The sequence below is a fragment of the Simochromis diagramma genome, unplaced genomic scaffold (assembly GCF_900408965.1).
Source record: "Simochromis diagramma unplaced genomic scaffold, fSimDia1.1 OVJJ01000205.1, whole genome shotgun sequence".
Lineage (NCBI taxonomy): Eukaryota > Metazoa > Chordata > Actinopteri > Cichliformes > Cichlidae > Simochromis > Simochromis diagramma.
The window spans coordinates 9,862,950-9,885,399 of NW_024386782.1; the positions used below are offsets into that span (position 1 = coordinate 9,862,950).

At 39.7% G+C, this 22,450-nt stretch overlaps 1 protein-coding gene across 5 annotated transcripts in view; it reads left to right on the top strand.

Annotated features, from left to right (window-relative positions):
* Window positions 1-22,450, top strand: part of LOC120727443 (dipeptidyl aminopeptidase-like protein 6) — a 93,627-nt gene that overhangs the window by 58,938 nt on the left and 12,239 nt on the right. For all 5 annotated transcript variants that reach the window (XM_040021687.1, XM_040021688.1, XM_040021684.1 and 2 more), the window contains 6 exons: window positions 3,835-3,933; window positions 11,320-11,414; window positions 11,523-11,597; window positions 11,674-11,726; window positions 12,130-12,211; window positions 16,953-17,073. In XM_040021687.1, coding sequence (XP_039877621.1) covers window positions 3,835-3,933; window positions 11,320-11,414; window positions 11,523-11,597; window positions 11,674-11,726; window positions 12,130-12,211; window positions 16,953-17,073 — 525 coding nt within the window. The remainder of the gene's footprint in view (window positions 1-3,834; window positions 3,934-11,319; window positions 11,415-11,522; window positions 11,598-11,673; window positions 11,727-12,129; window positions 12,212-16,952; window positions 17,074-22,450) is intronic.

Below are 22,450 nucleotides of genomic sequence, written 5' to 3' on the forward strand. Positions count from 1 at the left end.
GAAATGCACACAAATACACAAACCTGCATGCAAATATGTTAACACTCAGTGGGTGTGTATTTCCAAGGATGCCAAGGATGCTTAATCCTCTTAGGTTATTATATTTATTCAAACAAAATGAGTAATTTGCATCACGTTACATATCCAGTTTCCTAGGAATTATGTGCATTCATAACTGACTATGGCAAGGATTTAAACGCATGCAAAAATTACAGTCTTCTCTTTAATATTTCCAGATACTGTACTTTTACTGTACTTAAGTGGTATTTTCAAGTATCTGTACTTGAGTTTTATTTATTTGACATATTTTTACTTTATTCCCTACATTTTTTACACAAGTATCTGCACTTTTTAATCCTTACATTTTCAGAACAGGACAGGAAGATGAGAGGATAGATTTAAAGATAAGGAGTTCTCAGTGGTATCTGATACTGGAAATATAAAGCTTACATGTAGTGTCCTCATTTTTTTATCTTATATCGGAACTGTATATGAAATAAAGTTATTTTTTCATATTGTGAAACGTCCAGCAAACCAATCTAATTTTTATACTAACTTTGTGTTGTTCAAGTGCTCTGCAGTTTGGTGCAGGATAAACAGGTTAGCTTGTTGTACTGTGGTGAATTCAGTAACTGAATTCAGTATTTAGACCAGCTGCATACGGTCTAGGATAAAGACAGAATAAATACTATACTGTCAGTGTAGTTGATGGAAATCTGCCAAGAAAGTAAACAAAAATCAAAGCATCTGCTTGCCTGTTGCTGAGTTCAGTTGTGTAAATCCACCAAGAGCAGCAGTCTGGAGCTCACAACAAAAATTAATATGTTTCTTTTCTCCAACACTGAGCCAATACAACAACTTAGTGTTCCTAAGATAATTTGTTGTGTTGCCGAATCCCACTTCAACCCTTGTATTTTTTGGTTTAGTTGTGGAAGTGTAATCAGAAATAAAGTTTGTATTCCCGTGTACTAAAATTAATCTGTTATTGCATTAAAATAGCATTAAGTTCAGTTAGCTTTGCACAACATGAGCTCTAGAAAAGCTGCTTTTCACTGTCGGACTTTGAGTTCATTTCAGAGCAGTAAATAAGATACATCAGAACTCTTACTGGAGTAGTTTTGAACACAGTTTTGAAGTATCTGTAGTTTTGCCACCTCTGAATGTCTCTGACATGTTGATATTCAGCATTCAGACAGATGAGCTATAAATCAGGAGCTCTCTGGCTGAGGTACCAGTGCACACAATATTCCCATTTCTAAACCTCTATTTACTTATATGTATTTTAGTGCTGTCAGTGTTAATCTCGTTAAAATGACGTTAACGGCATAACAGTATTAACGTGGCAAATCTCCGTTAGCGAGTTAACACCTGAGGCTGCACCGCGTCAACACCATTAGCTCATTAACGCGTTAGCACGGTTAGCTTGTTAACACGCTAGCGCCAAGCAGCCCAATGCACAGGGTGATCCACGTTAACTCGCTAACGGAGATTTGCCGCATTAACGTCATGTTAACAAGATTAATGGTAAATGGTAAATGGCCTGTATTTATATAGCGCTTTACTAGTCCCTAAGGACCCCAAAGCCTTTTACATATCCAGTCATCCACCCATTCACGCACACATTCACATTAACGCTGACAGCACTAATTTATTTATATTTCTATATTTTTATTTATGTATTTATAACAGTAGCTCTTTTTTCCTTTTTCAAATGTATCTATTAGTATACTGTAGGTGGGGGGAGGGATTGAAACTGTGGTCTCAGTGAAGCATGGAGCTATGGAGCTTTTTTTTTTAAATAACTAACTAACACTGTCTAGTGTCTGTGTTTGAGAAGGGTGCCAGCTCTTTTCACTGCAAAATAAATCTACCTAAGGATACTGATTAAAGAAACTAGAACTTGAATAGCAAAACGCATTAGACAAGTGAGACGAAGCTCTGAGAGGGCAAGGCTCTGACAAAGCTACACAGTCACCTCAGCTGATTCTATAAAATAATAAATGCTAAAATAATTGCAATACAGTGTGCCAGAAGTTGCAGAAGTTATTGAAAATACCTCCAAAAGCCTTGGCTTCTCATGAGCAGCTAATCATTGTTGGCTGTGTCGTAATGTCGCACCAAAATCCATTAGAATGTGCGAAGCTTTTATATTTTCCTGGCAAGAAATCAAGGTGAGGAGAGAGAAAAGTACTCTAGCTGTTTTTCAGTGCACACAAATTCTACACACATAGTGTGCAGAAGGAAGCATTTATCTGGCCGTGAAGAGAGGCTCGTGCTCATGACAGGATGTAAGCATTAATGGCGCCCGTCTTAGCCGGGCTGTAATGTTTGAACACTGGAAAGACAAAAAGTCCAAACGGTAAATAAGTATTCCTGAACTGTGGACGGTTCTCTGAAACAGTTTGGGCTAAAACGCTTTCTGCTTTGGTGAATTAAAAGATGAGTTGAGTGCCCTGATTGGTCCAGAGTGCGGACGCATCTTCATGATTGTTAAGCGTAATTCTTTGTTTTCAACTACAGACTTTCTTATGGATGTGGACCTGTAATGAAGCTACTGACAAGTGGATGACCTTTTGATGGATCCTCTGATGCATCATTAGGACTAAAAGACAGGAAACATGGGAAGCCTCTGGTCCAGCTGAATCTTCTGGCTTAATCAAAACATTCATATGATTCACAACATTTTTTATGGCTGTTATAAACAGAAGCTTTGCAGAAAGAACTAAAATCAAGTCCTTTTTGCAGTTTGTGAACCACAAGCCATGTGCTGCCTACTTTACTTAGTATAGCCAATATCTCCAAAACAATCTACATGAACACGTAGCACTGAAAGAGGCGTTTGCTGAATCTCCCCATTGCAGAGACGCCTCACATGAAATCGCAGTTGTCTTGATTTGACAACCTTTTTTCCACGGGGAAAGGTTTTACAGAGGACATTGTTTCTCTGCTTGTGATTTTACACCAGTTCTACCAGTCATCTTCTCACTAGGTAATGGCCCTTTTAATGCGCAATTCCATTCAGGCCTGTTTAATGGAGATCATTATGCTGTAAGAACTCCAGCCATTTGTCAGATTGGCAAAGCATCAGAACACTGTTTGCCTCGTGCCGGAAATTAGCTTTCTCCTCCTCACTCTGCAGATTCTTACCAGGCAGGAGAGTTTCTATGACGTTTCAAGTCAGTAAACACTCGACAGCACTCGATGTGGTATTTACACGCGCACATCTCGCCGCTCAGTCAGTCAGAAGAGTGCCGAAGAATCTGTCAACTTACCATTTTGTACAGTAAGATCGGGCTGTCAGCCGTCGTGACAACTCCTGTCTTAACGGTGCTTTTCTAAGTAAAGGTGTTCTATAGGGTTCAAATGTTCACCATTTTTCCTTCCTCACATCCAGACTCACTCGCTTGTTGCCCCCCTGTTGTCTGCTCCACCTGCAGTTCAGCTGTCGGCTTCAGATCTCATTTTGGGTTTTGAGTCGCCAGGCAGCTGCTGAGAAACTCAGCAGGAAGATGGGAACTGATGCTCTTAGACCAACAGAGCAATACCAGAGGCCTCTTTAATGTTTGCTCTTTGTGCTAAATTGACCCACCTGTAGCAGGGGAGTAGTTGCTGGATTCCATCACCTCCAGGGACAGAAGAGGAATGTACAGTAAAGCAAACATGTTGATAAAAAAGTCAAAATATTTCCTTCAGTGTTTGCTATAAATAAATAAAAAATCTGGCAAGACTGAAAGACAGCTATACCGCAAAATAATTTATGACCGTAAATATGTGGGCTTCTGTGTGTCATGTTCAATTTATGCATGTTTATCCTTTTGTGAAATGCTCTGACAGGTGAAGATGACAGCCTGGCCCTTAAGAAGAAAGTAACCGTAGAAGATATTTTTGGTGCAGACCTTCACATCCATGACCCGGACGCTAAATGGCTGAGCGGTGAGTGAGCGAACGTGTGTTTGATGTTTAAAATCCGTCTCTCGTGTCAAAACACAGAACATATCCAGTCGCTTTATGACAGCCGTCACACAGAACATAACATCGGCATCAAAATCAGGCGTACACGTACATGCAGCAGCCCGGTTTTTCCATCTATTATTCAAGTTCAGGCAGTTCAACTCCATTCGATAACTGTAAACTGTTCAAGGTTTAAAAAATAAATAAAAAAATAAAAATGTGGGTATCATTGTATAAATTCTAAAAGAAGTCCGGCCTTCTTCCAGCGATTAACAAGGTGGATAACTAACATATTTCCTGCAGCATTGGATTTAGAGGAAGCCTTGAAAAGTTGTTGCAAAAGTGTCCAAACTTTTTGTTGAATACTTACAAAACACTCTGTCGGTTGGAACACCCTGTGTTACTAAACCCGCTGATACATCATTAGGACTACAGTGGTGCAGAAGGAAGAAGTTTATATTGGCATTGAAATTATGGGGGAAAGCTGAGTAACGCAGGAAGCCCGAGGGTTCATCCTGCAGCAAAACACCTTCATTACATGGAAAGTCCAGCTCAAGCTGGTTTGGGATGAAATTAATGCAGGGGTGAAAGAAAAAAAGCCTGCAAATGATACACCACATTTTTGTGCTGACCTTTTCAAAACCACTGATTTATATTCATTGCAGAAAGAATTCAAATCATGAAATCAGTTTAGCTGCTGGATGAGAAGAAAAACAGTTTTCATTTAGGATTTGAAGATTTCTACAGAGAAAATAAAACTCTATTTGTTCAGATGTTGTAAAAACTTTGGTAACATATTTTCTTGGTTTGTCCATACAGTATAGTACAATAGAGTGATTATATTTTCTCATAAAAAAAACATTGATAGTCCAGTCACACACAGCCAACGTGCTAGAGCAAGCCCAAAGCCAGACACCCAGCAATAAAGGGAGGCATAGAAATGATTCATAAAGAACAAAGAAAAGCAAAATGAAGGAAAAAGAAAGAAACGGTGCAAAATATCTGACGCTAACGAGTGCAGTGTTCCTATATCTAAAGTTTTGCATTTATTGAACTGTCCTGTCCTTATAAGATACAAATGAGGGATCGGTTTTGAGTAAGTTGCTGAGCGAGGTGCAACAGCACAAATAAACTGATATAACTGAGCAAATAAAATATGAAATACTTTTAAACCTGCTTGTTTCTAAAGCCAATGGAGTTCCACACTACCTCAAATAAACATTACAATTAGTTCAACAAACAATAACTCTGATTATTCGCCTTTAACACACGTTACATCCTTGGAGTCGGCCTTTAAGCCATGCAATACAAACTGAGCATGCTGTGTGCCAGTCAAAGTGAAAAGATGCACACTTAATCAGCGTCCCTGTGTCCTCTTTTGCCTTAATAAGGTAGAGAATAGGAAGCTGCCACCTGAGCTCATAAAAGCTAAGTGTGTGCCCCCTGGTGTTCAGCAGGAGAAGTGCTTTATGTTGTTGAATCAGCACTACTTTGTTCCTGTGATGGTAACTTTATAATAACATTGCATCATGATAGATAGATAGATAGAATCTTCTGCCTCCATCTCTTCTATCCCGACCATCCTCTGTCACACCCACACCAACCCTCTGCATGTCCTCCTTCACCACATCCATGACTCTTTGAGGTTTTCCTCTTTTCCTCCTGCCTGGCAGCTCCATATTCATCATACTGTGTCTAATATATCCACCATCCCTCCTCTGCACATGTCCAAACCATCTCAGCCTTGCTTCTCTAACTTTGTCTCCAAACTGCATGACCTGAGTTGTCCCTCTGATGTACTCATTTCTAATCTCGTCCCCCTTCAACTGTGCCACCTGCAGTTCTGCCTCCTGTAATAAATAACACGAACAGTATAAATATAAGAAACAGCAGCAAGAAGGTTTGATACAGAGATGTCTTTATGTCCTGACAGACGTGTTCACCTGTCACAAATAAAAGAGAGCTGTTGTACTTTTTTTTTTTTTTTTTTTTACAGAGGAATGATTTTTCCTGAAGCGTTCTTCATGTCAGCCCTGCTGCCTCTGTCGTGTGCAATGGAGTGGGTGCGATGGGTTGTCCATGTTCAGTGACCCCCTGTCTCTCACTGACTCAGTGCCTCCAGTGATGGCAATAATGATTCCAGTCTTGTTGATCCTGCTGGCATGTGTGGCACTGATGATGCCCTCCCAGTAAACAACAGCAAAACAAATGGCACTCGTTGCCACAGACCACAGAAGTTACCAGTAGTTACTTCTTTTTAAGATTCATATCATACAGAGAGAATAGTATAAGAAGTTTTTAAAAGCACAACAAAGTTAAACATTAAAGCAGTGTTTTCTACCCTTTTGGCTTCAGCTTACTCAGTACTAATGTCTCTGATTTTAATAGCTCATCCAAATCGTTTTTCCCTCTGAACTTCATTCTCAGTTTCATTCAGCAGGGTGTTAAATATTTAAAGTGCTACATTATGACACTGAGTGGATACTTGGGTAGGGCAGGAGTGTCAAGCATAAGGCCTGGGGGAAAGAAACAACCCGGCAATCACTACAATCTGGTCCACTGGACATTTGGAAAATGTTGAGTGTTTTCCATTCATATTAAACCAAACTAATTAAGTGATAGATCCACAATTAAATGACAGAAAAGTTCCTGTTTTTTTTCTTTTAGAAATTTATGTTTTTAAAAACGAAACAAAAAAAAAAAACACCCCAGATTTTTCTGTGAATTAACAAAAACTATATTTTATAATTACAGGATAGTCTGGGCAATGAACTGCTAGAATGGTTTCTGTAATTTTACACATTTATCATGTAGCCTCACTGATCCAACCCAATTAAAATAAAAGTGGGATGATGTAAAATTAGTTTGACGTTCCTGCTGTAGGGGCTACAATGGTTGTAGTGTACATTAAATATGAATACTTTACATAACGGCATATTACGTCACACTTGTTTTTGTTGCTCAACAAACTTATGTAAAGTAAAAATGAATAAAGTAAATAAAGCAAAATGAATGCTGATGCAATACTGTTCGCATAAAAGTAAATACTGCGCAGAGAAGGCGCTGCCTTGGTGGAGGTTTGGGCTCTTATACCTTCAAAATAAAGTTCTGATTCGGATTTCAATAAACTTTTAACTCATCAAGTATCTCAATGAAAAACACACAGAGTCTGATACAAAAAAAAAAAATTGCTTGCAGTTTGTTTTTGTGCTCCCCTCTCTGTATCCACTACTTTTTAAATTTCTGTTTGCCGAGAGATGAGAAGAAGGCGATTGATTAGGGGGGAGAAAAAGCATATTTGGTCAGACATAAAATCAAATCTAGAAGATCAGTCATAAAACATTTATATTTTCTGAAATTTTTGCAAATCTGAGTTCTGCTTTATGGTTCTTACAGTCATACAGAAAGGCTGCCGTGATTAGTAAACAATGTTCAGATCTTCTTTGAGAAGTGAAAGTGCTGCGTTCAACCTCTTCGTAAAAGTTGTACTGCGGTTATTAGCTTGACACACACTGCGTGAAAACACCTGAAGACTCGCATGCGTACTTTTAAATGCAGCTGTTACTTTTCATGTAGCGCACAAGCACAAAACGACCTTACATCTGTCCTTTTGTTCCACTGTGCAGATTGTTCGACTGATTACTTACATTACAGGCTTATTAACATATAATTAGTTAAGTTTGCGTGTGTCTGTGCCCTTCGCTCACAGCCCTGATGAAAACGTCCTCGGCACCTGACAAAACTCCAGGAATCAATTATGTGACATTGCATCTTGTCAGCTACATTAATGCAATCAACCCCCATTTGGCGCTAATGACCTTCTGATAAGAAACCCGATGGGACAAGCTCACACTTGAGCAGTCCTCATCAATATTTTGTGGGCTACATTCACAGCAGTGCGTAATTGATCCCCACTGCTCTTTGATCACCGCTCGCATCGGTAGTCTTTGGACTCACCTATGAGTTTCTCACAGACTCCGATTCAAAGGCAAAGTATTCGACCTTCGGATTGATCTCTAAAACAAAGAGTTCCCACTGTGTGTCTGAAGCGCTTGTATTTTTGAAATACACACAGAGAACAGAGCGTACGGTATATAACAAAACTCCATCCTCATTAAATTCAATCCATTTAATCCAGTTTTACCCAAGAAAGCCCTAGAAGAGTGAAGGCAACTTTAAACAGAGCCCTTTCGCAACCAACAGCAACAACAACAAAAAATGAGTACATCCTTCCTCAGCAGACTCCCATCCTTTTATATTTTGCATGCCCGTCTTTATATTTGATGATGGACTCAATCTTCTTGGGCAAAGATGATGCCAGACGGAGGAGAAATGTTCTCCTCTTTCTCGCAGATGTTTTTCTCTGATCTGCTCTTTGCTGCGGGGGTTTTTGTTGCTCTACCTTCCACTTTTAAAATAATCCAAAGATTTTCCAGTGGTTTTCATTCCGCGAACATCCCTGCCCATGTTTTCAGTTCTTGTCTTCTTTAAAAACTTTGTGTTTGTTGGAGTGTGTTAGGCATCATGTTTGAAAATACCTCCTTCATCAGTGTTTTGTGATCGGTAACACAGGTCACTGGTCTTTGCCGTGTCATCAGCGTTAGATCCACTAATAATGTTTTTCTTTTCTTTTTCATGATGTGTGACAAACATGAAAAACACTTCTCTTGACGAGAGGACAGCTTCATGCGACGTCCTTCTTCTTGTCTTGTTGTCACAGAAACCTGTCTCAATGCAAACTCGCATAAACTGCAAAATTATGCGTTTTGCCCAAATCCTTTTGGCAGTCCAGCTCCTCCCATACCTCAGCAGAAACAAGGGAGCGCAAAAATGTCCACAAAGGTTGATATAACACACTGCAACACAGTTTGAAGGTCACTTCCCAACAGGGTGCATTCATTCTACACTCCTACAATTTGTCCACATCTACTCAATCATCCAGAAAAGGCTAACAGAACTCCTTCACCTTTAGTCTAGAAGGAGTGGAAATGTTATTTAGGCAAGATCACTGTCTGAGTTTCTAATATTAGATAGGAGAGAGCATCCTAGGCACAGATTTTGAGAGACTCTTGTTAGAGACTGCTGGGTCATCGTGACCTCTAAGTCCTTACAAAATGGAGGGGCCTGCTCTGAAAAGAAAAGCCTTTCACAGTCCCTCCTAACCACTGCTACAGCAATGTTTCAGCTTAAGGTCAGTCCTCTAGTTTGCTCTGCTTTGTTCAAGTGAGTCCTTACCAGGTGGCGTGAGAAAGCAGTGGTTTTCTCAGGCTTCCATAAATATGTCCATGCAGTTAGCTTTAATTGGAACTGCATAATTACTTTTGTTGCCGTAGTCACAGATGAACTGATTTTTATTGCACTGAGGTTGTATTTTGAGGTCTTTCTTTGCAAGATAGTCTATTCAATTCAATTCAATTTTATTTATACAGCACCAAATCGCAACAACAGTCGCCTCAAGGTGCTTTATATTGCAAGGCAGACCCTACAATAATACGTACAGAGAAAAACCCAACAATCATATGACCCCCTATGAGCAAGCACTTTGGCGACAGTGGGAAGGAAAAACTCCCTTTTAACAGGAAGAAACCTCCAGCAGAACCAGGCTCAGGGAGGGGCGGGGCCATCTGCTGCGACCGGTTGGGGTGAGAGAAGGAAGACAGGATAAAAGACAGTTTTGTGTTGTTGTTTTTTTAGTAATGAATAAAATCAAATACTTTACATGAACCTTTTAAAATAAAACTTTTCAATTAATTAAAATTCATATCACAGGTCATACATATGAGAGAAGTACACAAAGCAATGACGGCTTTGCCTGATGTGCCAGATAACTGAAACAGTGGCGCCTTTATTAGTCGTTAATATTTCAAATTAAGTTTTTGTAAATCAGGGTTTTATCATGGTAAAAAAAAATGCTAGCAGTACAAATTTAAATAATTAAGAATCACTGAAGCATATATGTGATACTGTGTGGAGGATCAGTAGTTATATATTATTAATATTATTTATGATAATTTAAAAAGCCTCTGAAACTACAGGAAAAAAGCATCGACTGAATGGCCTAAACAAACTTTATGACTTCCAGCTGAAATGTTTCTCATAAAATTAATTAATTAAATTTGGCTGAAAATGACACATTTTATATGCATCTGTAGTTCCTGAAAATTGTCAATGATGGGATGTGAGACAAGTGCTTTTGAGTGACACAAACAGATGGTAGCAAAATGTATTTTGCTTACCTGTTTCAGCCTGAGCTGAGACGCTTTCATTGTAACAATTTTTTTTATTATTATTATATCTTTATAATCAGATATTATCAGCTTTAGGATATTGATATGCAAGTCTGTGAATTGTAATATTCAGGCTGATGAAGAAAATACAGTTAGTACAGCAGACACTTCCCTTTAGAGGAAAGAAGACATGAATCTCTCTCTTAGTGCTAAGCTAAGGTCACTGGCACATTGAATACTCAGAGCCTTTCTAACACTGACCAGCGGGAGATACGTAATTCATTACTATTAGATCATAAGATAAACCTTGTAGTTTTCATATAAAACAGATGAAAGGCCTGTTTGGCAGCTTACTGCTGCTTTAAATTACAACTGGCTTCATTAAAAACACTTAGCTGTACATAACCTGCCCAGAACCATAATTTATACAAGCAACTAGCTGGTGAACTTGGTTGAGTCTTTGATGGCTAAAAAGAGATATTCCCATGAACCCCAAGTTATTTATATTGCTCTGTAACTGTTGGATGCATAAATAAATGATGAGTAATGTTGTCAGATCAACTTAAACAGTAATGATGTTGAGTTTCAGTCTTTGTGCTTCACCTCTATGTTCCCAAAGTACTCAAAAAATCATCATGCAGTTTTTATGTTGATGTTAATGCTGCTTTGCAATAATACCAATTACAGCTGATTGTGAAGTCTCTAGGATGGAAGAAATTTCACAAACGGTGGCCCTTCTATTACACTACGACACTTGAATTCAGAAAGAGCCATTCTTTCACAGATGTTTGTAAAGGCAGGCTTCATGGCTAGACATTTGATCGTATACACCTGTGGCAAGAGGACTGAAAACACCAGAATACAAAGACTGAGATGACGTGGACCCTCCACAACAGTCCCAGTTTCCCAGTTTTTCCCAAGGGGGCTAGCCCTTTGGAAAATTAACACTGGATTAAAGGTGTGGATTTATACTTTTGCCCCTGTAGTGTATATACTGAGAACTGCCCTTGTGGTGGGACCTGTCGCAGTAATTATTACACAACAGGAAAACCATACTTGCTGCACTTTCATTGTCTGTATCTGGGAACAGGAATTGTATGAAATATCATCTCACCCTCTGGTGTTTGTTTTTCATTCAAAGACAATGAGCTGCTGTATCGTACAGCGGAAGGGGATGTTGTCCAGCTTAACATTGACACCTTGGAGCAAAGGGTTGTCGTTCCAAACCAGCTGTTTGTGAGTACATTTTCTCCAAGAACAGTAACTTTACTATCTGCTGCTGCTGCTGTACTGAGTGTGTTCCTGATGTGAGTGTGTCTGTATTTTTGTCTGTATCCCATCCAGGATAGATCCAGAGCTGCCAAGTACCAAGTGTCTCCAGACATGCAACATGTGCTGTTTGCCTTTGAAGTAAAACCGGTGAGAAATCTAGCTGTAATATTTTGTTTTCTCAGACTTTGTCCTTTCCTGACCGCAACTTTGTTCTCTTCCACAGAAATACCAACACTCCTATGAGGCGAAGTACATCATTTACAGTCTCGTGACACAGTAAGTACAAACTTTCTGTCCTCTTCCTCGACACGTCTTTACTCTGACCATATGTAGCCTGGCACTGACATCAGCGCCATTTACCTGCGTACTCTAGAATCTTATGGGAATGCTTTTTAATTCACTTTAGTTTGGGGCGAAGCTTTTTGGCCTGTTTTTTAGCCTTTCATCCATCTATGTCTGCTTAGTTCCCTACTGTTCTGTATTTGTAGCGAGCCAAGCAAAGTCAGCTTGTGCTAAAAAAAGGACATGGTTGATAGATGAAACCTACAGTGAGGGAACAAGGCTGAAAAGCACACGACTTCTTTGTCTGACTGTGCATTTATATTGGCATATAACACGTGTGATGTGCATGCAGTATACAAACCAGCAAGTATGTTCTCGTGATGTGTTGTCTTCACAGGGAAACGTGGCCTTTAAATCCCCCTGAGGTGCATGAAGCTTTCCTGCAGTTTGCCGGATGGGGGCCCCAAGGCCAGCAGCTGGTAAGAAGCCTGTACCCTTGGGATTACACTCCCTGAGTTCTAGCTCGCAGGTAGAGATCTGTCAGTATCAGTCTGCCCTCACAGAGGAGGCACAGCAGTGGCTTGTCACAGTGGCACAGCCAAACCTTGTGGTAATAAGGTTTATGCACTCTGAAATGACCACATCTGCATAAACCTTTATGCATAAGGTGCACATCTCTTAGGTGAACGTCCTTTGCTTTGACCTCCATCAATGTCAGCCAAGAAGATTTTTGCTTTGTGACAGCTCGCGAGCCGGTGAGAGACACAGTGGCAGATGGCGTCTTGGTGGCACAACCCTTGGCTTGAGCAGTATGAGGTTGCTGGGAGAGGAGCAGTAGACACACAGCAATGATGTGTGTGCATGTGCCTGTTTTCATTTTAGACCACAGCATGGTGAGGATATGTTGGCTTTCTGACACATCTTCAAATGTTTGAGGGTGTAGGACTGGAGATAAGCCTCAAGGTTACAGCAATGAGCAAAGGGTTGCATTGTGCCAGTGTCGTCACAAAGGTCAGCAGGCACGTGTTTCCACATGTGTTGGTCTGTGATGTCAGCCACGTTTGGGGACAGCTCATGTACAAGGATCCCGTTGCTTGGAGACAGTCTGTATGATTATGGAAACAAATTCTTAATCTTCAATTTAGTTTCACTATTTGGAATTTCCATTCAGTTTACTGACAGAAAATTGCTTTTTTCTTTTTTTCTTTTTTTTTTACAAAAGAAAAACATGTTTTGCTGCTTTTACCTTTTAAAACATGAAGAGTACAGAAATAGTTCCATGATGATGTTCAAACAGGAGTCCTTGGATTCAGCATAGTTAAAAGATGTGTCTCTCTATACACAAAGGGATTTAAAATGAGCTCTACTGAGAAAAAAAAAGGTATCTGGATTAGTTCCAGCTATTGTGAATCACTAAAACTATTTTGGCAATGAAACCCTCAAATATTAAAATAGCTGTCTGTTTTTAATGGACTTCAGTAGAGGTCAAATACTGTTGGTCAATATGTAACTTTTTTTATAATGAAAACTCTGAGCTGTGACTGAGATCTTAGAAGCAAGAGATTTGTTTAGCTGTTCTATAATTTTTTATGGAAAATCAGCTATTTTAGGAAACCATATCTAACATACACCATACTGCCAAAAGTCTAGCTGCACGCTCACATGAACTTGAGTGTCGTCCCATTCTTAATCCATAGGGTTTAATATGATGTCGGTCCACCCTTTGCAGCTATAACGGCTTCACCTCTTCTGGGAAAGCTTTCCACAAGGTTTAGAGGTGTTTATGGGAATTTCTGACCATTCTTCCAGAAACACAGCAATGAGGTAAGACGCTGATGTTGGAAAAGAAGGCCTGACTTGCAGTTTCTGCTCTAATTCATCTCAAAGATGTTCTGTCAGGTTGAGGTCAGGACTCTGTGCAGGCCAGTCAAGTTCTTCTACATCCATGTCTTTAATGACCTTGCATTGTACACTGGTGTGCAGCCATGTTGGAACAGGAAGGGGCCATCCCCAAACTGTTCCCACAAAACTGGGAGCATACAATTGTCCAAAATGTCTTGGTATACTGAAGCATTAAGAGTTCTTGTCACTGGGACTCAGCGAGCTCCATAGCTTCATAAATGCTTGTAGAAGCAGTCTGCCTGCTTAGGTGCTTGCTTTTAGTTGGACAACAAGCGCTGGCTTGCAGTCTCAGTTCTAATTCATTCCATCCATTTGAAGTGGAAGTGTTTGGAACATCTGGTTTCAAAGATTTCAATGGGTGAGTGAATACTTTTGGCAATATAATGTACATTTACAGTCCTCTAATTCCCCAAAAGGATTTTACATATATATCTATATGTGTATGTATGTATGTAAATATATTTGATTTGATCTCGTGACCATACAAAATGCACTGAACACACTGTCATATAGACTTGTTTACAACATGTAGAGTCTCCAAAAATAAAATCCATACTTTTGTGCATCATTTTTCTCCAGTGACTTTCTTGAAACACTGCAGGAATAATGCACTTGACATGCGCAATTTTCTGTGACACAGCTGCACTCATCACTTGGAGTTTGTCTTTTTTCAGAAAGCCATCACTGAGGGGGGCATGGTTATCCAGTTTCTTTATGGTTGATGACTGTTGGTTATCATGTTTCAAGGATCCTAGTAGATTCTTAGTGATCTGCCATCCAGGAATGGCTGCAGTAAGCGACTATTTTACACGTCCAAGTTTATAAAGCATCAAAAAACACTAAAAAAAATCTGGTTCTCGATCGTTAAGTGGCACAGTTTCCTCATTAATTTGTGTATCTTTTTATTCTTGGTAATGATTATGCTTACCTGCAACTGCCTATTGTCATTATATATCCTGAAAGAAAAACGTGGAACGTTGCTGAATCTGTCGTGCAATTTACCTGCTTAGCTGAAGCTCATTATGGCTTATTCCTTACTGAGCTTTTTTATTGTTTAAAAACTATTAAAAACAAGTTAGCAAGCAACAGTGCTGCGCTGGGTGACATGTTGTTTTGTCAACACTTGTTTGAGAGACTTCTTAAACAGCTCTGTGCTCTCACAGCTCTTCATTTAGCCTTTTTATGTTATACAAAACTGTATATTTAGATTGTGTTGACACAATATTGGTTTTGTTGTATGAAAAATGCTAGCCCGACCTTTACTGAGCTTAAAAGTTTCATCGATCCAGCACCTGATGGTGTTTTGTTTCATTCTCTCACTTACTCCATTTTTCCCTTGTTGACTTTAAATTATTTTTCTGTTTAGATTGTGTTCCTTAAACGAGTTACGGCCCCGCGTTTCATCGGCTTTTACTTCAAAGCTTTTCCTTTGTGCTGTAATTGCTCTTATCGTATCATTTGCTTAAATTACAGATACATGGCTGTGAGAAAATATTAACATTTCAAGTGTGTGATGAGAGTTTGCCTTTTGCCGAGGGAAGAAAGCAGGTGAATTTGCATATGGTAATAATGTATCTGATTGTTCCTCTCGCATAGCTGTTACTGTAGCTCTGCGTTTGATTTAATGAACCACCAAGGTTGTGCAGGAAAGGAAAAAAAAATGAGATGAGCTCTCGTCTTTTGTCTCTCTGTGACCCGGAGATGTGTTTTCTTTTTTTTCTTTTTTTTCCCTTAACAGTTTGTGAATATAATGATTTCCCATTAAGTTTATCAGAAGTGGAGCAATTTATCATCAAGTGTTTCATCAGCACAGAAAAATGTGCCGTGTGTGTTTGTGCCTGTGCCTGCGTGCAGCCGAGCATCAGATGTACAGTGAGAGGAGCCAGGAGATGAATCCTGTGACGTTCCCCTCATTAAACCACAAGCAATTACTCCACCATGACAGTGCAATCAGTGAGGCTGGGTCAATGCGCGCACACACACACACTCATACACACACATAGAGCGGGAAAAGAGATTGTATTGACACAAATAAGACGATGGATTTAAGGGAAAATGACCAGTGGAAGTTTTATTTGACAAAATTAGACGTCTCGCAACTTCTCGCTCACCAGCACACATCCCAGCACGCAACTGCAACAACACAAATGAGCAACCATGCTGCTCGCCCTGCTCAGGTAGCTTTGATGTTGCTGCTTTCATCTCTGCCCTTTTGAAATGGCTATCTTTTGGCTTTTTGCACTTTCACTCTTTTCTCTCATCTAATTCCCTTGAACATTAAAAATCACCAAGCAAGTGAGTGTGAATCCAGATATGGATGCCCTACAATTGTAGCTCTGAGAGTCCATTCAGTATTATTTATGACTGTATCAGTTTTGTTCTGAAAGTAAATCTCAACCCTGAAACTTAATGCATGTCTTTTAATCATTTGGTTGGCTGAGGGTTTTTTTTTATTTTATGTAACTCTTTGAATCCTGTCCCACGGCTGCTTTGTAACACTCGCCAACTGCCAGCTTCCCTCCTTTTTACACTGCCCTGCATTGATCTGTTTTCCTCAGATGTTGATCCCACAATATAAAACTTTGATTTGCTCAATAGCATCCAAAGATCAGAGCTAAAAGGACTTCTGTCTTTCTGTTTTCCTCCATCTTACCAGTGATGTGAGGCTTAAATTTCACTGAAGAGGGTACAGCTGACAGGCTAGTCACACCATCACGGCCTGAACTATAGACATCAGACAGTCTTGCATTCATCTGCTTCATACTGGCACCTGTTGAAGCGGTGAAATCACAGTTTATAGACAGAGGTTTTTAAGTGTCCCATGCTCATCTGACAGCAATGCGTCTAAATTCCTTCAGGCGATGCCTCTGTGGGTGCCAGAGGCTTAAATCAGCAGTATAACCAGCAATTTAGCTCAATCCCGGCCGACCCCCTGCAGACAGCGCGGAGTTCTCAATGAGCAAGGCGGGAGGCGGGGGGGAATCATCAGCTGGCATCTACATATGTTTTTAGCAATGCATGTGTGCCTGCAGGGCCGAAGCCGATTCCAGCGCCTTGATTAGCAACAGAAATGGTTTCATGCTGAGCTGAAGAGGAACCCAGTGTGAACTATAATGAGGGAGATTTCTTTTAACACTCGTGCATTAAGCAGGTGTTGACTGAGAGTGTATCAGCTTGGATTAAGATAATGTTGTGTTGTTATTACAAAAAAAAAAAAAAAACCTCTTACATTTTTGGCTTAAAGATTTCTTTTTTTTAAATGCAAAAGTACAAGAAATATTAATGATGATGGCTACTCTTTCACCTTTTTTTGTCCAGGTCTTCATATTCGAAAACAACATCTACTACAGAACGACTGTAGAGAGTCGAGCGATCCGCCTGGTGTCCACTGGCAAAGAAGGAGTTGTCTTCAATGGCCTCACTGACTGGCTGTATGAGGGTAAGATGACTTTAAAAAAAAAGGTCGTACCAAAATACAACAACGCTTGAAATAATATTGAGTCCTTTATGTTGCAAATGCTGGAATTTTCTTCAGAGTTCAGATCAAAGACGGATTTCTTTCATCTTTAACGAGTGGTTGAAGTTGAACTCAATTATGGATTCTGAGAATGAATTGCAAGGGCTCAGTGCACATCTCATTTCGAAACCAGGCCAGCTAATATGTTATTATAAAGTCTCTGCTTTTCAGGAAGGTTTTCTACAACATTTCAGATGCTGGGTATGGGGATTTTGTCCCAGTGAGCCACAGGGGCTTTAGTGAGGTTGGACTGTGATGTTGACTGCATTTGAATTGATTTTAACAGCCCAGTGTTGTTGCATGGGGTTTAGGTGAGGAATCTGTAGAGGTCTGTCCAGCTTTTTCTCTTTCTCACATTGAGGATTTGTTGTGCCAAGAGCATAGACTGAATAGAAAAGATGGACATAGTCACTGTAATGCCGTCCCCTGATTTCTGGATTATTTTTAAAATGTCTGAGAAATTCTGTCTTCGGTGCGATTTGGATTTTTAAAAATCAGACATGGACATATTCTGTTGATAGGGTGGCATAAGGACAGTTTTAACTAATGCAAGTGTTGCCCAGTTAGCTTGTTCAGCAAGGTCCATTAGAGACATAAAATGTGGTCACCCGCTAGCAAATAAGCCTAAAACAAAACCTACTTACTAGAAAAATCATCCGGCTCTGTGTCTAAAAAGAGCCGAATGGTGAACAGAACAAAATACCACCTAGCTGTCACTCACAGTGGCCAAACATGTAATATTACACGTGTTTAAGAAAATTAATCACCCTCTGTAAAATTGTCTTGACACGTAAGCACAGCCCATGATTCAATAGTTTGAAGAAAGAGCTTTAGCCCCAATACGTTTCTGTAAATTTATCATTTTCTTGCAATGTTGTGCAATATTAGGTTGTTTCAGTTCGCTGAGGTTTGCTGGTATTAGTTTATGCACAGCTCTCTTACAGCCCTGCCACAGCATTTCAATCAGGCTGAGGTCTCGACTTTGATTCGGCCATTGCAGCACCTTGTTTTGTTTTTTTCTTAATCAGCCCTTTTGTTGCAGATTTACTGCTCGTGCTTGTTGTGTTGCATGACCAAATTCTGGCCAAGCTTCAGCTGTTGGACAGATATCTTCAGATTTGACAACATTTTGCTATACAGAGAGGCTTGTGGTCAACTCAGTGACTGCAAGATGCCCTGTGGCTGCAGTTGACAGTTAGTATGAGGTGTTTGTGCTGATATGCTGTGTTTGGTTTTTGCAGTACACGGTGCTGTGCATTATGGCCAGACATCTGCACTTTGGTCTCATCTGTCAAAAGGACATTGTTCCAGAAATCTGGGGGTTTTGCTCAGATGCACTTTTGCAAACCTAAGCTGGTCTGCCATGTTCTTTTTAAAGAGAAGAGGCTTTGACCATTCCGAAGATAACCATTCGATCTTTATCTATTTGTACTGTCAGAAACTTTAACTTTTAACATGCTAGCTGAGGCCCTTAGAATCTGAGATTTAGCTCTTGGTTTTTTGCAGTTTCTCTGAGCTTGGTACAGCGTGACTTTGGGGTGAATTTGCTGAAAATTCCACTGCTGGGAAGATTGTGGCATTGTGTTGAGAGTTGCTGCTGATCATTTAATCAAGTTCATTTGATTAGCAGCATCTAGCTGCTACTTACCCTCATATTTCCCATAGAGGTAGTATGGATGTACTTAATTCAAGTAGCTATAGAGACCATTTAACAGCCTTTAAACATGTTCATTTTTGCTTTAAAGATTGTCATGTTAATAGTCTACACCCTACTGTACTACTGTAGGGTATGCATGTCTACTGCTGTACTAGTAGTACAGTAGTACTACTAGTACTTTCTTCCTGTTGGGAGTTTTTCTGTCACCACTGTCACCAAAGTACTTGCTCAAGTCAATCGTATGATTGTCAGTGTTTCCTCCATTTCTTAGTATTATTGCAGGGTCTTTACTTACAATATAAAGCACATTGAGGCAACTGTTGTTGTGATTTGGTGCTGTATAAATAAAATTGAAGTGAATTGAATTGTAGCATCTAGATTTCCTCTTAAATCTTCTTTAGTTGTTTTTTGGACTGTTGGATACAGTAGAAATAAGCCATAAATACTTCCACACCTCCAGTGTTATCACGTTGAAGTCATAATAACAACATGTGCATTTACTCCCAGTTGTGTTTCTATGCAGCCGGTGAAGGCAAGTTTATTATTCACTTGTTTTTGGGGGGTTTTTTTCTTTACTGAAATCCAAATATCTTTCTTTTTAGCATCTATGTGCTCTGTTGGGTTCACCAGCTAATTCAGTTGCCAGCTGTGTCTTCTGTTTGGTGCTACAGGTAGTGTTGCCCACGGAAGATTTATAGAGCTTTTTTCGCTCCCAACAGCTGCTTGCCACATCTGGGTATGCACTCATTATGTTCACCAGGTAGTCACTAACTTCATCTACCTGCTGTTTGGTGCTGGGTGTTAGTTTGTGAGGTTGTTTTGTGTATTTTCCCACTGAAAATAGCAGCCTGCCGCCTGAACAACACAAGAATGAAAGTAAACTTTAGGTCAGCGGCTTCAAGAAACTTTTTAATATGTACTGCATTTCGACGGCTACACTTGAAAACCATTTTAATCCAGTCTTTTGACACCTGCCTCTCCCTACGGCGTGTTGTGTATTTATGTGCGTGATTCCATTTGAAAGCACGCAGCTGGCTACATCTCAGCGCACCTCCTCCTTTAGTCTTCGCATAGCTTGCGTTTGCGTTCTGGCAATTTTAATTAATTCATGTCTGCAGCGCTGCAATCTCACTCAGCAGATGTTCAAAAGCCAACATATTTGCGATTTAATATGAGACATTTCCCGATTACAGCATATGTGGGACAGACATTGTAATTACATACCTCTTGATTACGGTTTTGTTTACAGATGCATTGTCATGTTTGAGAATAATCTTTTGAAGTTTTAAGGTAATTTTATTTAGACTTCTGCATTGTTATTTCTATTAATTGTGGATTTATTGCGGGGGAGGAGGGGCCGGGATAATAATGCAGGGCAAATATAATTGCAAAATGCCAATTATTACGAGAGAAATTCTGTTACAGTGCACGAACTGCTTCAGGGTCGGCTCTAATCGGTTTTTCATTAATGGGATTATTTCTTTGTTGGAGACACAGAACATGACATGAAAGAAGTAATCCATTACCAGAGCCGAAGCAAGATTTGCCTGCTGTGTTTTCCTGCTGTGTTGTAAGGATTTATCTGCGGATAACACACTGTCTCACAAAAACAGAGACGATGCAGCTTATGTATATTTCCCACGCATTTCTTGGAGTGTTCACAGTGCACACTGTGCTCTTCAGGTCAGAAGGATTTGGCAGAAGTTGTATGAATGTGGTTCAAGGTGAGGTTACCTCATTTCTGGAAGGCTGTACATTCAACTTTAAAATGTTTTTACTGTTTTTTCATTGAATTTACTTATAAGGGCTCAAGGAAATGCTACTCATTTTAAACATCTATTAAGGTGTTTAACTGTATATACATTTTAAATCTCACAGTACTGTGCAAAAGTCTTGAGCCTTCCCTCATTTCTTTATATTTTACTTCCAAGGAGTCAGACTTTATTGTCATTTTTTTTTTAAATTGGTTTTGAGGGACAAATCTCCAGCTTTTCTCAAGGTTCTTCAAAGGTTTTCATTTTCAGTCCACTCCTTTTACCTTACTGTTTTCAGATGAATATGTTTTTTGCTTGTTAAATCACTTAACACTGATCTATGAATTATTCAGTAATAAAAAAAGCAGCTAACTCAAGGGATGAACCAGTGTTGTGTCTACACATACCAACAACATTTCTACAAACCAATTTTAAATGATATCTTTGTTACTAGCAGCATGTTGCAAAATACATCTTTTGTTTCCCATGTCTTTAGTTGCATCTATGAAAATGCCAAAGATAACACAGTTTGACAGCCATGAAGTAGTATTTTTTCCCACCAGCAAGGTGATTCCCAAAGAGCTGTTAGCTGGAAACTTGGGATATCTCAGCATGGTGTGCAACATATCCTTAAAAAGTGCAGGAACAAAGAAGGAGTATATAAAAAAAACCCTATAAAACAGATGATCAGTAAAATCAGAAGCCTCATCGGGTCTCAGCGGAAAGACGGCTGTCACGAAGGGGGGATAACATGGAGAAAAGACTGAGGTATATCAAATCACACAAGAACTGGACAAAATCAATAGCAACAGGTCTTATGGAGCCATTCATGCAAATTTGACATTTTTAGTTCAAATCATGAGGAGAGATTCCCAACAGTTAGTGTCTACAGCCAGCAGACACTCACTACTGTGGATCTTGTCAAAACTGATTACCGGTAAATGATGGACACAGAAAAGTGCCATCAAATTATAGATTCACCAACATAATCTGGGAGGCATGTCAATAGCAACAGCTTAATTTTCCAGCATGACAATGACCCTAAACACACGGCCAGAGCAGTAAAAATATTCCCAGTTCTTTGATTGCATTAAAAAAAAGCAAAAACAAACACATTTGTACACTATCTGTCATGGATTGGCCTCCTCATGGCCTGGATCTCAACATTATTGAAACAATGTTAATCCCAAAGGGGAATTGTATTGTCATAGCAGCGTGTATACAGTAGACGACAAAGCAGTCATATAAAATTAAGTGTAGAACGAGAGATATAAATGGACAAATATAGAGAGTTTAGAAAGAAAAGCGAAAGAATAATGGTGATCACACCAAAATGCAAAGAAATGAGGGGCTGTGCAAGCCTTACACACAGCATCACGCTGAAGAAAACATGCAATTTCTATGTACGAACTATCATATCAAGTGGAATATTTAATGATTCACATTTTTGCTAAAGCATCACAATTCTCTTTTGATTTTCAGACGTAGTTTTGTGGGCTTAAACAGTTCTCAGACAGGAATAATTATGTGTGGGCCTTTGATGCTGATCAATAGTGGTAGGAATAATTCCACACTTGTCATAAGAGAGCATCAACCAACACGAGCTCTACCTTTGATCAGGAGATTAAAGATAGTGAAGTCATGAGATGCTGGAAAGACTTTCACAATGAATTGTCGAGCTGCAGGTTTGGGGAGGTGGAATAGATGAGCTCTCGTATGAGTACAGCGCGTGGGTTTGTCTTTTCTCATGTCATTAACGTCTGCAGATCTGTGGAATTTGGTCAGAAATGTGGCGTCTCTTTTGTGACTGGAGGGTTGGCCAGCCGCAACCGAAAGAGAGGGAAACATCAGCTGCACAGTCAACCTCTCCACTGATTTCTCACAGAGA